Genomic DNA, 21,772 nt, shown 5'->3' with positions numbered 1-21,772 from the left:
CGCACCTCCGTGTAATAGAGCAAACAGGTGTAATTGGAACTGAGATTCTCACAAAGACGTTTAAACAACCGAGTATTAAGGGCAGATGTTTTGACGAAATTTACTAGTTTGATCACTCGGTTAAAGCATGATAACATATTTTATATAAATACACATTGTGAAAGAGCTTCTCCATTGTGTTCAATAGCTATAAACCCGTACTTTATGTGACCCTGACTGTACTTTCATTTAGACATGTTCCTAAATTTTTAACAAAATTTAGTTCTCTCGCTATTCCTCTATTTTAGAAGAAAGTATAGTAGTTCAATAATAATATGATTTAAATATCAATATACAGAGGACAATACTACACTGTTGCTATCAGTTGGATTCATTATTAGTACATTACATACATATTAAACCCAGGGTTGCCAGATGGAAAAAATAAAAAAACGCCAAACTCACCTCAAAAAAAAGCCAAAACTACTACAAACTCTAACAAGCCTATGTTTTTCCTTAAATTAATAAAAATACAATAAATGATCATGCTTGTACATTGAATTTCTCGTTTTGTGCCAATTTTTTGGCGCATTTTGTAAAATTTTATTGGTATTTTATCTCTTTTTGTACATTTTTTTGTGGCAATTTTTCTCTTGTTGTGATAGTTTGATCTCTTCTTTACATAAAACTCATGAAATTTTGGAATGAAACAATAAAAAGCCTAAAAAAGCCAAATTTCATTTGGATTTTTTTTTAAAAGAGGTTCAAAAAAAGCCTAAATTTTCAAATTTGGCTTTAAAAAATCCAAACTGGCAACCCTGATTAAACCAGCTAACAATTAGCGTTTTATTATCTCGAACAGATAAGTGTTACGTCATAAATGTACAAAACCAAAATTACTAAAACGACATGACAAATTACCCAATCTAAAAGTTTTAAAAGTTGAAGGTTTTCGCAAATTTACATGTATGCTAAAGTTAGTCACGTACCACCTGAAAGACTCTCGCGTACCACTGGTGGTACGCGTACCACAGTTTGGGAACCACTGTTCTATATAAACCACGATGAGTTTAGCTAAGATTTTTAAACGCAAGTAACCTTACTATACATTAAATATATTTGAACATGAAAAATGCGAAAATCTTGTCTATTGAACTAATTTGTTTATATTTCAAAAGTGTGTTATTTGTAAACAAAGCATGCGTGGATAACAACTAAACATTGGAAATATGGATCATTTGTAAATGAATGAGAATTGACTAAGAATGCCAGCCTTAAAGGAAGAAGCAAAAATAAATAAAATGACGCGGAATATCTTGGAAGACCATGCCTGAGCGATTAACTTATTAGGATTTTTAAAACCAGTAATTATGCTACCGGTATTTAAATTCTTGACCGATCACTGAAACGTTTTGCAAAACCAGCTATAGAAGTTTAAAACTTAACTTTTCGAAAAGCAGTATTCGCTGAAACACCAGCGTTTTTAATTGCTGTTGTCGACTTGTTAACTTCGTCAGCCTTGGGCTATTCAATTCGCGCAAGCCTTCTTGCATCTTAGAAAAAGGATTGCCGATAACCCGCATTAAATAATCACACCGATCACTGCGTGGAACAGCTACGAAAATAACTTGAAACGTGCGAATCAGCAAATTGTCAAACAACATACCTTTTACGCTCTCTTGCTTTTCTCTTTTAAAAACCTTATCTCTCTTCATTGTCTTTCTTTTTTTCTCCTGTTTCTCTCTCTCTCTAAACAGTTATTTTCAAGCATTCGTGGGCTGTGGTTTCAATTCCATGGGTTCTCAACACTTTGTCCCGTGTTGACGTTTCATAAAAACACGAAACGTCACAAGTGAGGGGTCTCTGAAGCCAAAATGAAAACCACTAATTTGAATTTAACTGGTTATCTACAATTTGAATATTATGTCTGTTGGCCCCACGATGAGGACAAGGGTCACAGACGTTGCCTTAGTCTAATCCAGAGGTTCCTAAACTAAGGTCCATGAACCCCTTGGGGTCCGTGAGCTAGATTTAGGGGTTCCAAGAAGGTCCAATGGAAATGTTGGTGTATATTTAAAAAGTTATTAATTTTCAAAAAAAAAATAGTTTAATTAAAAATAAGACGTTTTACCACTAAATGTTTTTAAACTTCGTTGCAATATTGAAAGTTTCTTGCCTACCATGGTCCACGCGAAGCAAAACTAAATTTTAGGGGCCGCGTTGAAAAAAGTTTACGAATCCATGGTCTAAACCAGGGGTTCCTAAACTGCGGTCCGCGGACCATTGGTGGTCCGCGACGACTGCACAGGTGGTCCGTGGCGATATGACAAGAAATTACAAAGTCACACATATACGTTGTACAGTATTTACCGTCTCAAAGCTAACTGCAGCAGTTATCCAAAACTTAATGATTTCGAAAGCTTTTTCTATCCAGTATCGTGAATCTTACTTGTTGCGCCTTCGTTGTAGTCAAAAAGTTAACTACGAAAAATTCTCGTATTCCTCGTCTAAGACGTAATAATATATTCTTATCGCCATTCGGAATTTGCGGGTTTGTTGAGATCATTTCAACCGTTTGCCAACACTAAAGTTTGTAAAACGAAGAGATGAGAAACGAACCGCCCCACTGATGTTGTCAGTTTTGTAAATAAATAAAATCCGTTTGCTTTGTTTTGCGGTCCGCGAAAAAACAGATTCACAAATAGTGGTCCGTGGTCCAAAAAAGTTTAGGAAACCCTGGCCTAAACTGTCTGTTTTCAGTGGTCACTTTTACATTTTTTTCTATTTCTCATTTCTACTGATAAATTTGTCGTTTGGCATCTAGGCTTTTCATTCCGCTTATTGTTGTTTGATCTACCTGTATTTTCTTCAAAATTTAAAAACTTTGCTTCAAAAAAAAGGCAAACGCATTGGCACTTTGACACATTCCTGGCATTACTTTGACAGACATTTTGATGTGTAGCATGTCCATTAATACCTCTAACGCTGAAAAGCCTATATCGAGAATGTGACGATTATAGCTTAAAATTTCCCCACGAAAAATGACTCACATCTATTCGCAAATTGCCAATCTAGCAAAACAGTCGTTTTACATGATAACCGCCAGGATTACAGGACCACAAGAAGGGATTTTTTCGCCTTGAGACACGTTATAAATCAGATATAACGATGTCGATTTGCATTTTACCAATAGAGGCGAGATAGATTAGTTGGCTATTTGAACCAGACCTAATCTGCAGTGTTGACAAGAACAGGTTTTAAGCTTACACAATGGAGAAACATCGCCAAGTTGTCGTTGTCTGCGTTTTGTTTTTGATTAAGGCACAAGTTTCGTTATGTTGTTCCTGTATACCTAAGCACGAACAAATCAGTTTCTGCGATGGAGATTTCGGTAAGTGACTTTATAAGTTGATTTTCTGTGACAAACTTTAATGGAAAGGATGTACTGCAGTCTTTGTTACTTACATGACAATGAAATAGTACTTAACTTACTACAAAGAATTAGATGGTAGCTTAATTATTATTGATCTAGTTAGAAAACTTGCGAATTTGTTGCATTAATAAAAGGTATTATTTATTGCTTAATTCTTACTTTGACCTGCTAACTTACGGTTGAGAGTTCTGTGACTTTTAATGGTTGAACTCCTTTTTGTAGAAATAATACCTAATGAACAGCTGTCTGTATGCCTATACTGTGACGATATAGTATTCGCCTTCACCAATTTTACGAAAGTACATTACGGTTACGGTGCACTTATTCAGCTATACACATAAAGAGTTTTAGAAAAACTTATAAAAAAACAACACCTGGTATTTTGTTAATACAGCGCTCGAGTTCACTGTCGAGAAAAGGAGCGTTGTTTATTTTCACAAAGGTCGCTACTTGGATGAAGGAACTTTTCGCTCCTTTCGCGGATTAAATTCCAGCGTTAAGATGCTAGGATTTCGATTCCAATACCTGCAGCATTTCATGTACAAAATTAAAGGTTTGGTGGTAAGTCCGAAAGTTCGATAAGTGTGGTTGTAACGTGTTTGGGTGAAAGTCGTTTTCTATCACATTTAAACTAACTTCATGTTCCATTTTTGTCTTGCGTAGAACAAATGGTCTTCCAATTAGGTACAAGCTTTAAACTTGCTTCCTTAGAGATAATTTTTTTGTTTTGTCAAAAAAGTTTTTGCAGTATACTAATGAGGTAGTTATTATCAGTAATTCTATTGATTCTAATATTAAACATATACGTTGTAGGTTACATTCATATATCATCTAAGCTCAGTGGTTCTTAAACTTTTTTAACACGTCCCCTTAAATTTTTGGTTCTCGTGGAACATGGTCGGTGTGAAATGTTTACAAATTACGTCATATGTTGACGTCACGAAACGACTTGGAAAACGTGCTGTTTTCAGTCTAACAAATGTGAAACTGAAATGAAGGCAAATTCATTTAGGAAGAAAGCCTCTACCCGTTTTTCTTTAATTGAAATATTTTCTTTTGCAAATTCGTTTCATCTTTTAAACTATTCACCTCGATTTCTGTTGGCCTTCATCACCCTCTTAAATTAGCTCACGTATCTTCAGTTTTAAAAATCCTTAATCGAGACACCACATTGACATTTCATTTGTTTATTAGATTTAATCTAAAACTGTCACTACAGATATTTTCGTGAGATAGCCTGAAATTGCGATAGCACTATACAGTAAGTGCTTCACTGTCTGGCTATTTTGGTTTTAATCTGGCACTGTTACTTGCTTAGATCTACCAAGGCGACGAACTGCTCAGCAAAGTTGAAATGTCGACTTTGATCTCTCGTAAAAGCAGCGCAGCTTGCGGACTTAAACTTAAAATAGGAGCGACGTACGCCGTTATTGGAGGTTTGTAGCCTGACCTTATACTATCTTTCGTAAATACAAGTTGTTTACTGAAGCACAGATAAGACAACCTCACCTTGATTTATAATTCGTGTTGACTATGCTGTCCAAACAGGTAAATTGTAAATACGCCAGAACATACAAAACTGTGGTTTTACTTTTTAATAAACAGGTATATTATAGAAGTTATTTGTTAGAACCTCATCATAGGTTCGTTTTTGTTTTTCTTTCTAATTAATTTGGACAAGCCATCAAATTAAGGCACACCGTTTAGTTTTAATATTAAAGGGCCAATATCGTAAATCTGCCATTATCGTAAAAAAAGGCTAAACAACATATATCATTATATGTGAACAACAGCTGTGGTTCGGTTACTAACAGGGCATACTTTGGTATGAACAACTTGTATTTTAAGTCATCAACATGCAGTAACCTTTCGGTATTCAGGTTCGGTGCAAAGAGGTCTGTTCTCGATCAACTCATGCATGCACGTCAACGAACTCAACGGCTTGAATTTCTTTCATCGTTACTTGGTCAGTTTAAACCTGAGAACCTTCTACAAAGTGGGATGCAGAAGAAAGTGTCGTGTGGCCGATTGCCGGCCTGGCAGTGAACACTGTTTGGTAAGTTGAGTACGGTATAACGGATGTTGAACTTAAGGGAACAGTCCAATTTGTCAAAATAAGCACTCTTATAAAAACCTAAAATGTTATATTTCGCACACCTATTCCGTAATATGAGCGAATTCAGGATTTTTTATTAAAGGCGGGCATGGAATTGTTTTGGAATGACGTCACAAAATTATGTAATAGTACTACGTCATAAAATATATGTAATAAAATCACTTGTTTTTGACCGAACTCTTGTGCAAGTGTGGAGCTGAAGTCCGGCGTAATAGTGCGAAGCGCAAAAATGCATAATATTGTCTTTAGATGGGCAAAGACTTTCAATTTAAAGTTTGGTAGTGCATTGGGCACATAAAGAGATTTGCATATATAGTGAAATTTATAGTCTAATTTACCAGAAATGGCATTTTGAAGAGTTTATGAGTTTTACGGCGTACTATATAAATAGCGGCTGAATGTATTCCCTGAAACTAAAAAATAATAATAATAACAACAGAAATAGGATTGGGCTAAAAAATATAAGAAATATCTTGTGAAGGTGGGCAACGGCCTGGTGCACCCCTCTGGTTTTAATTTGGTTAAGAAAAATATATCGTTAAAAATAACTTAAGAGGCTTCACAAATAGCGAGTGTTAGGTTTTGCTAAGGTGCTACTTTTTATATTTGTAAAAACAATCCTCGAGTAAGCTCATTTTCTTGTTGCAGTTCCGCCTTAAGGCTTTACCAATTATTTTCCCACTGCAACTTTAAAATCAGTTTTCCGTAACCAACCCATTACGTCATACTTGAAATTTCGGAAAATTTGCTGGCGCACCACAAATTTACCTTTGACATAGTTGCGTCTGAAACAATAACACAGCCACGGGATTATTTCTCCTTAGGCGCAATAAAGCCGAACTGCTATATTTGTTTAACCATGACGTAATTACGGTCTTTTGAAAAAAATAGTTAACATAACTTGCCTCGCAGCGATAATTTTATGTTCTGGGAATGTATACCGCTGTCTTTTCTATCAGCCTCGATAAAAATAGTAAACAGTTTATTTTGTAAACAAATCATTAAATAAATGCCCGTGCTTTGTCGCGGTACGGCAAATATCGTGGTTAACCGAATGCGAAGCACTGGTTTAAAGGGTGACCCACGAAAAAAGGCTTATTAGCACCTTAATGATTTACGTTGCGTGTAAAAATCTTCTCAAACTGGTTATTTGAACCCACAATCATCAAAAAGTGAAAAAGTTAAAGTAAAATTCGCTAAAAGCCACTAATACAAATTAGAGGGCCGCGAGCAAAGACAGTTTATCACAACATAAACATCAAAGTTTACCTTTCCCACAAATGTCCTCAATGATCTCTCAAAATATAGCTTTTATCTGCAACTACAGCAGAGAACTATCTCGCTTAAAATTTTTTCTCTCAACTTTCCTCAGCATTCACCTTTGCGTAATCTGCCAAATGATTTTAATAACTTATGATTGGTTATATGTCTGGTGCCATTTCTTCTCCGCACAGTCTTCCCAGAAATGGCTCCTCGAAATTTCATTTGCCGCCTTTCAAATTCTCTCAGCAGTCACTTAAGCGCAAACTACCGAATGCTTTCAATAACCTATAAGTGGTTATATATCTGGTTCCATTTCTTTGGCACAATTTTTTACCTGTTGCTTTCTTTTTTAGAAAAGTTCCTCCGAACGCGTTTGCAGCGTAAGTCAGCTGACGTGGAAGTACAACGACTTCGAGTCTTCCTGTGTTCCTCAAAAAGCTGGAGTTTGTTCTTGGCTTACTGCCGACGGCTTCCTTCCCAAAATGCCTGAACATCAGGAATCCTCCGAAACTTAGTCGGCTTTCGATTGTTGAAGTATTTGTGCGGGTATAGGTCTACTGAATGGTTTTGTTACATCACGCACTCGCCTTTTTTAACTGTTTTAGTTCTTTTAAACAGTGAATAGAAGTATTTGAATTGCTTTAAATTTTATTTGTACACTGTTAAAAATGCCCTGTTTGCCAATTTCGTGTAAATCCCTTCCATGAAGGAAACATGTTGTCTATTTGTTATTATGTGTTTTACCTTGTTGATGCGTATTAAATTACATACGACTCAAATGATTACATCATGATTTTTAGGATGACCGCAAACGATTACTATGGGCAAATAGAATGCTTCCATTCTAATAATATATTTAGACTTAAAATTCCAAAAAGCCTGATATGTGACTTCAAAAATTAAACAATCAACGTTGAATAAAACACACTTTTTATGTTTTTTCAACTTACAAAACTGTTTTTTCCTTTAAAGAAAATTGGACAAACGCACTATCGTTTTGACACAGCCCTATTATTAGTTTGACTGACATTTTGTTTCGTATAGCATTGTCCCTCTAATACAGTGATTCTTAACCTTTTTCACTTGGGGGCGCACCTATAGAGACGTATGAAAACGTGGCGGCGCACCTTACGAGCGAAGCGAGCGCGAAAGTTTTTAGGTGTACAGTGTACACATGTACAGGTATTTCTTTGCATATCTTTAAAGGGACTCCAGCCTTCAAGACTAAAACGTTATTTTGTCTATTTAAGCTTATTTCGACATGTTTAGGTCTTAACTAGACTATTTTAGATCTTATTCTGTCGTAGTTATGACTGCGAATGTGGCGTTATTATGTCGGTGGTCTTATAAGGGTCACTATAGTAGCCCATTATAGATTAATTATCTGATTTAGCTATTGTTGCTTTGTGGGTCTTATTGCGTTTTCTACTTGAAAGGCTTGTGGAATCAATGAGCTAAGCTTAATAGGAAAGTAAAATATATATGAAGAAATTGATTTAGCCAAGTTTTCCCAAAGGCACCCAGTTTAGATTTTTATATTAAGAGGCGTCACCGTCAATCCGTACGATTTCATGAGGAATAAATGACAGATATCATATATGTGTAAAAATACTGTAGTCCGTTATTGCCTAAAATATCATACTTATGTATGTACGACTTGTACTTAAATCACCAACAGTTATCTTTCGGGCTTAAGGTTCGGTGCAAAGAGGTCTGTTTTCGATCAACTCGTGCATGCACGTCAACGAACTGAGCGCCTTGGATTTCTTCCATCTCAAAGTCTTCTACAAGGAAGGGTGTAGTAGAAAGTGTCGTGTGTCCGATTGCCAAACCGGCAGCAAAAACTGTTTGGTAGGTTAAGTGTACGGTTGCTAAACTTTAGGGAGACAGCACAATTTATCAAAATGACCTCTCGTAAAATTTACCTAAAATAATTCTATTTCGCATACCTATGCCGTTATAGGGGCGGATTCAGATTTTTTACTTAAGGGGGGAATGACTTCCTTTTTGGAATGACGTCACACAGCTACGTCATAATGATACTTCATAAAACAATAAGTCTTGAAAACACCTGCTGTTCTCGCGCTAATTCCTGTCAAAATGTTGAGCTGAATTCTGGCCTAATGCGCGAAGCGCCAAAAAGGCATCTATTGAGTTTAAATGGGAAAAACTTTACATTTAAAGTTTTATGATGCATTATAAGCACATAAAAAAGATTTGGCACTTTGAAAAAGTTTTGAGTCCACACGGAGTAATATGATATACATGGCGAAATACGGTCATGAGTTGGTTTTGTTAAGGTGCTACTCATCATATTTGTAAAAACAATACTAGCTTAAGCCCCTTTCTTATTGCTCAAATCTCAAGCTCTCCTTTGTCCTATATTGTTCCGCTTGAAGGCTTTACCAATAATCACAAATCAACGACCGACTACAACTTTAAATCAGTTCTCCGTAACCAACCCAGGTGCGCCACACTTTCGGAAAATTGTCTGGCGCACCACAAATTTATCTTTGCCAAAGTTACGTCTGAAACAATAATACAACCACGGGACTATTTCTCCCTAAACAGTATTAAGCCGAACTGTTATATTCGTTTAACCATAATTCCAGTTGAATTATATGGCCTTCGCAAAAAAAAAAAACAGTTGACATAACTTGCCTTGCATCGACAATTTTATATTCTGAGTATGTATCTCTTCTCAAACAGGTTATTTCAGGGGTTCTTACATTTTTTTTACCGCGGACCCCTAAAAATTGTTTTGCCTTGCAACGGACCACGTTATGCCCAAAAATTCAAAAATGACGTCAAAAGTTTATGTCACAATACAAATAGACTTTATGAGTCTGCTGATTTCGGTCAAAAAATGTGAAAGTGAAATGGAGTCTTTATCTCAGTGCAAAACTGTTTTCTTTTAAATTTTCTTTGAAAAATTGATTAGGCCTACTTTCTAAATTTGCCTTAATATTTCAATTAGGCCTTCATGGACCCCTAAAATTAGTTCACGAACCCCTAAGGGGTCCATGGACCCCAGTTTAAGAAACCCTGGGTTATTTGAACACTCAATCATCGGAAAATGAAAAGAGTTACTGTAAAATGTGCTAAAAAGCACTAATATAAATTAGAGGGCCGAAAGCAAAGACAGCTTTTCTGATAATAAACATCCCAGTCTACTTATCAAATAGCTATTATGCATATACGCAGTGTTGGTAAGGTGTTTTTTGAGGACAGGACGGTCACAAATGTCCTAAGCGATCTCTCAAAATATGGCTCTTATTTTCAACTATACAACAGAGAACTATATAGCTCCCCAAAAATTATTGTGCGTCTATATAGTTCTCTCAGAAGTCACTCAAGAAGCGAAAACTATACCAAATGCTTTCGATAACTTATGATTGGTTACATATCTGGTGCCTTTTCTTATCCACAGTATTTTTGCCTGCGGATATTCAACTGAACATTTTGAACATTTTCAAATTTTTTTTATATTTTTTTTCTTTTCAGAAAATGTTGTCGAAACGCGTTTGCAGCGTAAGTCTACTGACGTTGAAGTACGACTTCGAGTCTTCCTGTGTTCCCCCAAAAGCTGGAGTTTGTTCCTAGCTTACAACCGACGGCTTTCTTCCCAAGGTGCCAGAATATCCGGAATCCTTTGAAGCTTAGTCGGCTTTCAATTGCTGAGGTATTAATGCTGGCAGCTCTACTGATGTTTTTTTTTAAATCAACCCTCCGCTTTTTTTAACTGTTCAAGTTTAAAGAACAGTGTATAGAAGTATTTAAATTACTTCAAATTGTTACTTTTACACCGTTAAAAATGCCCTGTTTTGCCATTTTTCGCGTGAAACCCTTTTATAAATGAACATGTTGTCTATTTTTTATTATGTGTTTTACCTAGTTGATGCGTAACAAATTACATTGTCGTATTTGTAAACATCTTATTTTATTCTACTTTGAAATCTCAATAAGATACATGCAAATGGTAATAACACAGGATGATTTATTTACATTTCGATACATATAAAAATGTGCATCGTATAGTAAACACTAGCTATTCGTTTATTAGTAAGTTATTTGGTTCAATAATGAGATATACAGTGGAATGCTTTAGTATATAAAAAACAATGAAAAATAATACGTTGAAGTCTAAGATGGTGACTAAATCGATACATAGAAAGTGGCATATATATAATGTATATGCAATCTGCACAAAAGCTATATGTACAGTGAAGACATTGTTAAGCGAAGAAAAATAAATATCAAACGGAAAAACACAGTCGATAACGATTTCAGTTCTTTTTGGATAAAATACAGTATTAAAAAAACAATCCAAACGAAGGGCCAAGCAGATTTTAAAATTCTTACAGCTTATAGGGCAATAAATTGTGCGTTTATGCCTATTCAAGTAATATCCAGAATATTCAAATGTAGTTTAAATCCAATTGTTATCAAACAATCATTACATATGATTCAATAACAATATAGTCTTTTGCCTCGAGTGCATTTCATTGTGTTAAATGTTCTTTTTGATCAATTAATTGATTTAGATTTAGTATACCTAATTCGTAGATACTGTAAGCTTGTTGGGTTTCATATCCAACTTTAGAGGTGTTTAAAATAAACGAAATGCCTAGTTTAGATCACTGGTTTAGGACATTATTTAAAATTAAGATGGACATTGGTGGGTAAAGACTACTTAAAGTGTCAAAATCGTTGTGTGACGAGTTAATAATTTGTTATAACGACATCTAAGCGCGAAGTTTATTTAAATTTAGTTAAAGCTTATCTTTGAGAGGCTAACCAGATTTAAAAATTCTTACAGCTGCTGCTGAGTTTAAACCTTATACCCAAGGAAGCTAGTACAGGCACCCAACGCGTTACCGTACTCTACACCTTCAACGATCCTGCCTTGATCCAAAGACACGTTTACCACTTCGCCAGCCGTGAGTGACGCCATCGCCGTGAATTGATGACGTACAACGGAACGGCCTGCCTCTGACGTCATCCGGACTCCCATGCTCGCGTCCACTTCAAATGGTACCTTGTCGAATTGCGCCAGGTCCAAGAGGATGACGAACAGGGGAACACGGAACGAGCGTATCGGCAAAAGGTCACGCATCAATGATACCTGGGTCTTGCCGAGTCCGCCGTTGTTCAGAGTGCAGAACGACACTTCGAAGACGTAATTACCGCTAGACGGCGCCACGAACAATCCCTCGCCCGGAGTGATGTCCACGCCGCCGTTTATATTTTCCTGCTTAAACGTGACCGACTTTGATGACCCGAGTTCGGCTTTCAATACATATATTCCGATCGTGGGGTCGAATGGCGCCGTGGTGTTGAGCTGGTAAGCTTCGAAAGCCACACCTAAGCCAGCAAACAATTATGTATCAAAAACTGTTGGGCGATAGTATTTTTATTTAGGAAGATGTTAGCAATTCCCATTTAAAAGGGAAAGAATTGGGACACTATTTAGAAGATTACGTGTCCAATCACGTCGGGGTCACCTTTTGTTGTAACACGTCAATGTGAAGGACTAAGAGTTATTAGCGAATGGCTACAACATTAAATTGCAGTACGACTTAAAGTGTTAAATTGCCTAAACACTAAGACAGTTTAATCTATAAAATATGTTAGCGGTTTCCTTTAATTTTTTACAATACGCTTCAAATGCCACACTTAAAATACAAATACTTATAGGTGATAAATTGTGGGTATAGGCCTATTCAAGTGATATCTAGAATATTTAGGTGTATATAGTTTAAATGTCAATTTATTTCAAAAAACACCTAAAAATGATTACATGTGCTTCAATTTCTTTATCGTAATTTGCCCTTAAGAGTACTGAGTGCATTTCATTGTTTAAAAATGACGCATCTAACTTATTTTTTTCCAAATGACTTAAGTCTGTTTTAAGTCAATGTATTTAGACTCAATATACATAATTCGTACATATTGTAGGTTTGTTGGGTTTTCTAACAAACCTTAGTGCAGGTTAAAATAAACAGAATGACAAGTTTAGAACCTGCAGGCATGGTTTAGGACTAACAATATTTAAATTAAGAAGGACATTGTTGGATAAAGGATATTTAGGCCATAATAGTCAAAATCGTTGTGTGACGAGTTAATTCTTTAATTTAGCGACGTCTAAGCACGAAGTTTGGTTAAATTTAGTTGAAGCTCTTTCTTATATTTGGTTATATTTATTGAGACTATATACAAACAGCACAAAACCAGGAATCTAAAATGGTGATGAGACACTTGCCTATTGTTATTTCCAACAAGCACTTGCCTAGTTTGTTATTTTTAATTTTAAATATCAGGCAGTGTGACGTCGAAATAAACGTTGAATTAAACGCAAAAATTAATATAGGACTATAATACTAGAAAGACTTACTTACAAAAAGTTGCAAATCACTTTATAATAACACGTATATGAGCTCGGTATTCACAGGTATTTATTCTCAAAATGTGTGGAACCACTACTTTAATCAATCAACCGAGTAGAACATTAAAAGTAATTTACAATAGGTTGTAAATACCCATCTAAAGTCATTAGAGCTGGACACGGTTTAATGTTTTCAAAGTTGGAAAACAACCTCAAACTTAACATTAACATTTAGCGATCCTTACCTGTAGAAAGCACTTGCGCAGTTTCAGCACTGGCACCCAACTCCGTCGCCTCCTGGAGCGCAAGTGAAGCCATTCCTTGGGACTCTTGTTCCTGCGTCTCAAGATGCGCCGCCTCCATCTCCAGATCTCGGACGGCGCTCTCCAGAGCTTTAATCCTCGATTCCATCTTCGCGACCTGTGCGTTGCTGAGTGACAGCAGCTTGTCGTTATCTCTAAGTTTCTTCTCCAGGGCTTTGAGCCTTTTTTTTAGCGACACGGATGCTCCCAAAGAGTCCTGGTGGATCAAGGGAGCTGGAGGTTCTTGTTGGGGAGGAAGAGGAGGTTGCTCGTGCTCCAGGAAGGAGGGAGGATCTGGGATCGCTTCCTTAAGAGGAAAAAATACTTAAGTTAAAACTATTTTACATTTTTTTTAAATTGTATAAATTGGTAAAAGACAAGTTTTTATCATGCATCGATGTAAATTTATGTAGTGTTTGGTTTTAAGCATTAGTAAAACATTTACAAAACGGATTTTTTTTAAGTGTCAAAATATGGAAAGAGAATACTCGCGAAAAACCTATTTATTCCAACGTGCATTTGTTTTTGCTTCGTTCTTCGAGTTGTATTACCCTATGCATTCAAGGGCAGTCCACACAGCCGACATATTTGATAGCTTTGATTAACCCATAAAGAACTGCGATGGTTAGTCACAGAACACCTGACGACGTGATTCAACACAAGGAAGTCGTATACTTGGTGGTCTGACATGTTTGAACCGAGTACAGAAGACAATCATAGAGTTGTGCAGAGCATTAAGGCCCGTTTACACTACAGCTGCACTGAGCTGCACTGAGCTGCACTGAGCTGCACTGGGCGTAAAAATCGCTCCAAACGTAATGTGTTTCTATAGCTGCACTGGGCTTGAGTTTAGCAAAGCGTGAAAATCGCTCCAAAGCGTATTTTTAAGCTAGCTGCAGCTGCTGCACAGGGCTTGAGTTTAGCAAAGCATGAAACGCTCGCCACAATAGAATTTAAATGCAAATTACGCTTTGCTGAGGTCAGTGCAGCTGTAGTGTTAACGGGCCATTAATATTAAATTTCAACAGGAGAAAAGTTTCGATTTAAAACGTTTTATATAATCGTGATAAAAATCACAGTTAATTTGTCCAGATTCGATGGTTTATCAATCTGTTAGCTTTTAATTTATTATAAAGGAGAGATTATCAACGATTTATATTTGTCTTTAGGTATTTAACTTGCTGCGATTACAATAATTAACGCATAACCTTATCGCATGGCTATTGCTTTGAAGGATGCCAACTAAATGTCTCAATAAAAGTTGTTTTCCACTTTGCCTCACATCAATGTTTGTTAATTCCAAAGTCAAGGAATTATAGCTGTGACTCATTCATAAACAATTATTTTTATCAAATATTAGCTTGCGACACCCGAATGAGGTTGATAAAAATTCGAATTCTCTAAGGTAAGGGAACAGACTCAAGTGAACACCGTAGACCGGGGTTCCCAACCTTTTTAAGATCTCGTACCACTTGGACGCTCTGTACGGCCACGCGCACCACTTCTTGCAGAACAACTAATTTGATCGAATCATATTTTTAGCTTACAACTAGCATTATTCAACGCTAAAACAGTACATTATATTTATCAAGAGTAATCATTTGACATAATTAACGCCCAATGTACCACACAGCGTTGTACGCTTTTCAAATCAACTGTGTTCCTTGTCGACAATTGACATGGCCTGTATTTTAAAGATCGCATTGTTTCGAAACAATAAGAATAGTTACGTAACAATAAGAGTTTTCAGGAAAAAAAACGGAAGCTACTCGCGTACCACCTGAAAAGCCCTCGCGTACCACTAGTGGTACGCGTACCACAGGTTGGGAACCCCTGCCGTAGACACTTAAATCCGTATATACTTAGTTTTCCTGTCCCTTGGATGACCGACTTCGGGATGGATCCGCTGGTTACATAAGCAACTCAACGACTTGTCAGCAAGTCGGACAACATCTTAACCAAACAGACTGGTCTAATTCAGTGCCTTATTGCGAGCAAGGTAAACAAATTATTTCCGCTGTAAAGGAATTTTTGGGGTATTTGGTTCTCATGCAATCTGGCTTCCACTTTTACACCTTGACAGGCTTACCTAGGGTGTTAAAATTGTTTGCTCTCGTCATGGATTCTCAAAGCATGGTTGTAAACAAGTCATTTTGAAATCACTTAAGTCCTCCCAGTCAAGTCTTTTTTTAAATAACAAGTCAAGCCCAGTCAGGTTGCATTAAAGCAAGTCAACTTTAAGTAAAGTCATTAATAATAATTAATGAAAAAATTAAACGTCAAACTAAAAATTGGTCAACTCTTCCGATGAGGAGCAATTGTACTTGTTTGAGTAATTGTGTTGTTCCCCCGTCGTGTTGTTTCGAGTTATCACCGGTAGATTTTTCTACAAAAGTGACCTGTGTGGGTAAGCCCTGTTCAATTAGCAAACAACTTACTTTGATAGCGATAGGAGGCAATCCAGCAGCTTCGGCGATGAGCTGAGCTGGCGCACTAGGCTTGGTCGTTTCAGTGGCGGCGACTACTGGGTTTCTCACAATTGACAGTCTCAGCACTTGAACGCTCTTCTCCAGGTAGTCAACCTGACCCTGCAGCTCGTCGAACTTGTGCGTCCAGGCCTGGAAGTAGACTGCCAGCACTACGATGCCGATGGACAGTACGAGTAGGTAGCAGATTGTGAGGAAGTCCTTGAATCCTATAGGCAACGAGACAGGAGTTTTATTGTCGGTGGTTAGACTTATATGGCAGGGCGCGCTTGTCGGGTTTTGCGTTTTATACTGACGCTGTTACGTGGATTCATGTTTCTCAATCTACGGGTCAAGACCCAAAATTGAGACGCCATTTGATTTGGTTGGGTCGCCGACTGCAGTACTTGATGTCTTTAGATTTATTAAGATTGGTTCCGAGTAAGAGTGCTCAAAAACTTAAAACAATTGCAGAAGCCGTTCGTAGACGTAGCTCTTATTAATTCAATTTCAACTTCTTTTTGCTAATGTTTTATGGTTTGTTCGCTGACAAAAATGCTATTAATCTTATGCTCAGTGTTTGGGTCGCCACAAAAAAGTTGAGAAACACTGCGACAGAGCGCTCTTGTTGAGTTTAAAGCTTTCCGTTTTATAATGACGCTGTTACGTGATTCATGTTGTATGTCGTTATTATCTGAATCTACAAAATACGAATGCCCAACTAAAGAATGTACGATGATATCGGTTTGGTATCGATACTGTGGTGATATCGGTGTCGATCAGAAACTAAACTAATATAGTGGTTTTATCAATTTGTTTACAATTAAACACAATTTTTTTTACCATTGGTAATCATTTGGTCGAACGGTTAAGAGATTTGACCAAATATAACCTTAAAAGCTTTGTCACAAGACTGAAATTTTGCCTGTAATAAAATATAAGTTCCCGTTAATTAACATATTTACGTTATGTAAAACTTACTAATTCCTGTGGATGTGGATGTCCCTTCTTGCTTTTTAAATTCATCTTCCGCGTCTTTTATATCGCGAAACATGGCGTAAAAGTTTCTAAAATGCATGGTAATTGGATTAATACATTGGATCAAGCCAGGGTGCCTTTGTTGCAAATAACTTTTGCTGCACAGTTAGCTGGAAAAAATTTAGACAAATTTACTGTTTGTGGATTTTTCTGTTGTAGTTTATTGGTGAGTACTTCAATCAGCCGTTCCAAAGTGTATGCTACCTACCTATCGCTCTGTTTCTTCTTTTTAGGGTCGTGCGCTGCGTAGGCGTTGTTTATGGCCGACTTGGTTGTGTCACTTCTTTCCTTTTTGACGTCACCTAAAACAAAAACAAACTTTACGCACTTTGCGAAGAAATAGAATCTATAGTTAACCATCTAAGTCATGTTTGTGATGTTCATTGCGGTATTTAAGAAATATTACAGCGGCACTTAAAACAACGTCACGATACCTTGAAAGGGTAAAAATATATGATAGGTAAATACCTTCAGTTTTTTCCTCTGGTGAACTCGAGCGGTCATACAGCACGTTTTCTCCACTAGCATACCTGAAGATTAAGCGTGAAAAATTACACGCGGTTGACTTTTGCCCTAATCAACTTGAAAATCAATGCTGTTGTAAAATAATTTGTAAACATACTGGACAATTACGACTGTTACCCAAGTTTGACAAAATGCCAGGCACGACAAAAATACCAAAAAGAGTTATAGCTGTGCAGTGCAGCTTTAAGAAGGGTCAAGTTTGCAATCTATTACTAAAAGTCTTGTGATAATTATTTTGGTACAAAGATTAAAAAGAGGGTTTGCCAATTGCCAACCAAGCGTTCGAGATTACTTCGGTCGCATGCTGGTTAAGGTTTGCCCTATAGATTGTGCACCCTATAATATGATTACAATGTCTTATTAGGATATTAGGCGTTTCTCATTGCAAATCAAATCATCCACGATCAGGTGAACAATAGGAAAAGGCTCGTTAGGCAGCATGTCGTTAATGAGTAGGCCGCCCATGATTCACTTGTTTTTCCGAATGGCGCACTCTAGGATACGCCCACGTCATGTAAGATACGAATGCCGATTATGGCAAGGCTGGAAGTTTGCAAAACTCCCGACATACATTTCGAGTAACATTGACTCACGATGGAGTTGACGCAATGCGACTGACCAGAAGTTATTTATTGCACATTCGTCGTCTATTTGAAATGCATGACTAAAGTTCAGAACTTCTCTAGCAGTGGTTTTTAAATAGAAGTGTGCTGCTACGCCCTACCTAGTGCGTCGTTTAAATTGTTCGAAGGCGTTGCACAATAATTCCATTTTCATCTAAAGCCATTTGTGGGAATAAGATGCTTACCCCGTAACAAACCCATTCGAATTCATTGTTACGAAAAACTGCAACAATTGATTACGATTTTCTGATACAACACATGTATAAACAAATAAAAGTAAGGAATATTTCCTATCGCCCAATTGGTGCGTCGCAAGTACAACATTTCTTTTGCGTCGCAAGAAAAAGGGTGAACAACTGGCTTACAGAATAGCTCTAACAAGTTCCTAAAAATACAGACTTTGAATCCTTTGTTAGCACAATACCAACTTCTAAAAAATCAATTATTTCACGAATCCTGCGAATTTCGGTAATCTGACTTAATTTTTAGATTCGTTCTCCAGCTAAATAAACGATATACAGAGTGGTTAACCTTTAGCGCCATTGTGAAGAAATTTTTATCCTTGTATAAAACAAGACTCCTTGATTTAAACCAGTGGTCGGCAAACTTTTTTTGTCGCGGCCGAAAATACTCTTTTCAGAGCTATTGAAAGCCCACTATGTAAAACCACTACGGAAACAGTGGCGGGTTCAGGATGTTTGATTTTAAGATGGAAGTATTATACGGCGCCTTAATGCCCAAAGCAGTGTTATAGAATATGTAAAACATACTATTAATGGAATAATAAATGCGCGAACATACAGTTAAAGTTGACAAAAAATATAGTTCGACAGGCACTCTTAAAACCACATTTGGGACGTGGGTCTGAACTACGCTAAGACGTATTTAAATTCTATAGACCACACGAACTTTTAAAACAAAGTGCAATAAATGTACGGCTATCACGCGGCCCACAACTACATAATAACACTAAAATATTCGAAAGTAACTCGCGGCCCACCAAAAATGGCTCTGCGGCCCACAGTTTGCCGACCACTGATTTAAACAATGCACAGCGCATCTAAATCTTTACACCTAGCTAAAAATCTTATTTTCTTACTGCTGCGTATATTTTTATTTTAATAATTTAAATGCACTCAAGTTTACCAAAATTATTTTCAACAAAAATTGCGTCCTCTTAATTGAATATCTGACGGTCACTATTTCGTCCAGTAAACGCACTGACTTTACACAATAGAAAACGCTAACGTACTTTACGTTGTATGAGCAGCTATCAGGCCGAAAATGTGACAAAACCTTACTAAAATGTAGTTTTTGCAACTGTTTTTCAGATTTCACATTATTTAAATTGTTAACATACACGCGTCATTTTTTTGTCGAAAATTTATCATGTGAAAACATTTTTTTTATGTAAGTACATTCGTACAAATATTCTATAAATGTTTTGCGCAATGATTTGTACAGGTTTTTTACTTGTTGTAATATGGGTCAAGATTCCTACAATAAAGGTATTGCGAAAAATCTACATGACTTGCAAAGCGGTCAACGTTTATAAATATATATATATCCGTTCAACTTGTTTACCCTGACGCATCCGGTGCTGCTTTGGCCTCTCTGCTGTTTTCAAGTTCGTCCTCCGATTCGTAGGTAAGCTTGTACATACTCGTATGTTAATACCTGAACACCAAAAACGGATTCTAATATGTAATTCAGCTTTAATTGAGTTGTAGATTGGGAGTTTATAATTAAAGTTAGAATAGTATCGAATCAAGAAAACAATAAATCAGGATAACTTTTTTCATGCCTAGTAGCTAAGGTTAAAAATGCTGTTGTAAGTTTTATTATTATTTTCACGAAATTATAGCAAACTGGACCAGGCTGTGCACAGCATACATACAAAACAACGCGATTCGTACAGCAATCTGGCTTGTGTATAGGCCTAACTGTAATGTACACTAAAATTGACATATATGTCTGTATAGTTTTGTTTATATTTCTCAAATGGATAACGTCGGTCAAAAAATAAATGTGCTAATCTGTATCAGCGTTGTTTATGTCCAAATCTGATCAATTTAGTTTCGACGTTGCAAAGATAAACCAGTACATCAAAAATCAAATGTTTTGAAAATCCTAACCTGCGTACTTTTTCATAAACCTGCCAACCTACCTTGTCGTTTTTTCAGCAATAGTCTCTAGTCGTATATTCGCCGTGCAATTTTAGTCTTTCCACGACGGCTAGCACATCGCAATTAACTCTGCCAAGGCGCTCAGAAAATGACGAGGGGTGCCTTTCTATTTAATCGACTCGTCAAGAAATAGCGACGACTATATACGTGGAGATATTTACGGCCAGTGCAGATTTAAATCGCGAGCCTTAAGACGTGACTGAAGGAAACAAATAAAGCGAAGGGGTATTCTGCTGGCGTCAAACGGGGATTCATGTGTTGACGTGTTGCCTGCTCATGGTACATCAGCCTCCTTCGTCACACGGGCAAATCACCGATTTTAGTTTAGCCGCGGCGCTTGTGTTTTTGTGCCAACTGCTGCGCTGACTAATCGGTGTCACTGCGAGACTTCTGCTTATGCTGCTGTACTGCTGCGCGTGCCACTACGTTTGGCATGATTTGTGCCTGACTTCATGTAATAGAAAGTTTGCGCTTTCCCGAATAGGCACCGATTTAAACTCTTCAACCGAACGGCGGCGATCACAACGTGCAGAGTTGGACGACTGGATAATTTTAGTTTTCGTATTCAATGAAATAAAGCAAATGTGGCGAATTCTAATCTAATTTGTGAATTGCTTGTGTGCACTAATTCTAGTTCCAATCTAATTCAGATTTTACTAAAAATGCTACTTTGTCCAAAATCATTTTTCTTCTCTCAGCGTAAACAAAGAAGTTTGATTCATACTCTTCGGTTGGAACGACTTTTTGGTATTTTTTACAGTCTTAAAAGCACATGCTATGCTAAAACATGCATATAAAATTAGAACACACATACTTACCATTTACATTTTTATGAAAATAAATTGCGATTTAAATAAAATTGATTGTGAATAATTTACTGTAGCTCTAGTTCTAATTCTAGTTTAAATTTCGTTTTTAAAGAATTCGGTAATTCTAATTCTAACAAACTTTAGATAACAAAATTGATCTAATTCTAATTCTAATCTAAATTGGAAAAACTGAAGTGCTCTAATTTTAATTCTAATCTAAATTTAAAAAGCTAAAATAAATCTAGTTGTCCAAGTCGGGAAGCGAGTGCTTTGGTATTCTCGGCCAGTAATTAAGCTAAGTTTGCGCAAAACGTTTATAAATAACGTTAATTAAACATAGTATACATAAAAATATTGGTGCTACCAGGCATATGTACTGAAAAGAAGTTCTTCCGGTAGTTATTTATTTTATGCGAAAAAAAGCTAGCTACCTATCCACGATACCTTTATCAGGAAATGGAACAACACCGCGCCCAACACCACGCAAAATAAAGCAACACAATGTTAATTAGTTTTTTCCACAAATCCACGCCAATCCATTTTACACATTTTTATTAAAGTTTTACCTGCTTACGCTTTTTTACTGTCAAAGAGGTAACAATGACAAAACAATTGGCAGTTTACCTGTTTTTTAGCAGAATTGTTATA

At 36.7% G+C, this 21,772-nt stretch overlaps 2 protein-coding genes across 2 annotated transcripts; one reads left to right on the top strand and one right to left on the bottom strand.

The window, feature by feature from the left end:
* Positions 1 to 3,180: 3,180 nt before the first annotated feature.
* On the top strand, positions 3,181 to 7,564 carry LOC146164912 (uncharacterized). The gene is made up of 5 exons (XM_083382657.1): positions 3,181 to 3,370; positions 3,807 to 3,973; positions 4,731 to 4,848; positions 5,293 to 5,468; positions 7,145 to 7,564. The coding sequence occupies exons 1-5, from the start codon at positions 3,250 to 3,252 to the stop codon at positions 7,304 to 7,306; spliced, it is 744 nt and encodes a 247-aa protein (XP_083238783.1). The 5' UTR covers positions 3,181 to 3,249; the 3' UTR covers positions 7,307 to 7,564.
* Positions 7,565 to 10,712: 3,148 nt separating this feature from the next.
* On the bottom strand, positions 10,713 to 19,790 carry LOC146164911 (uncharacterized). The gene is made up of 7 exons (XM_083380879.1): positions 19,714 to 19,790; positions 17,450 to 17,511; positions 17,190 to 17,283; positions 16,925 to 17,010; positions 15,917 to 16,173; positions 13,422 to 13,785; positions 10,713 to 12,155 (listed from the first exon to the last, which is right to left on the bottom strand). Exons 1-7 carry the CDS (start codon positions 19,788 to 19,790, stop codon positions 11,623 to 11,625), a joined length of 1,473 nt encoding a protein of 490 aa, XP_083237005.1. The 3' UTR covers positions 10,713 to 11,622.
* Positions 19,791 to 21,772: the final 1,982 nt, after the last annotated feature.

The sequence above is a fragment of the Ascidiella aspersa genome, chromosome 2 (assembly GCF_963924565.1).
Source record: "Ascidiella aspersa chromosome 2, kaAscAspe10.2, whole genome shotgun sequence".
Classification (NCBI taxonomy): domain Eukaryota; kingdom Metazoa; phylum Chordata; class Ascidiacea; order Phlebobranchia; family Ascidiidae; genus Ascidiella; species Ascidiella aspersa.
Note: the sequence above shows the minus strand (reverse complement) of the source record. Positions and strands in the feature narration are given on the sequence as shown.

What these genes read in the sequence shown, in the direction of transcription:
- LOC146164912 (XM_083382657.1), top strand. Translation starts at nt 3,250, where the DNA reads ATGGAGAAACATCGCCAAGTTGTCGTTGTCTGCGTTTTGTTTTTGATT. An exon ending in GACGTACGCCGTTATTGGAG is followed by an intron (nt 4,849 to 5,292) that starts GTTTGTAGCCTG and finishes TTCGGTATTCAG; the next exon opens with GTTCGGTGCAAAGAGGTCTG. An exon ending in CTGGCAGTGAACACTGTTTG is followed by an intron (nt 5,469 to 7,144) that starts GTAAGTTGAGTA and finishes TTTCTTTTTTAG; the next exon opens with AAAAGTTCCTCCGAACGCGT.
- LOC146164911 (XM_083380879.1), bottom strand. Translation starts at nt 19,790, where the DNA reads ATGTACAAGCTTACCTACGAATCGGAGGACGAACTTGAAAACAGCAGA. An exon ending in GCAGCACCGGATGCGTCAGG is followed by an intron (nt 17,512 to 19,713) that starts GTAAACAAGTTG and finishes CTTAATCTTCAG; the next exon opens with GTATGCTAGTGGAGAAAACG. An exon ending in ATCCACATCCACAGGAATTA is followed by an intron (nt 16,174 to 16,924) that starts GTAAGTTTTACA and finishes CGTTGCCTATAG; the next exon opens with GATTCAAGGACTTCCTCACA.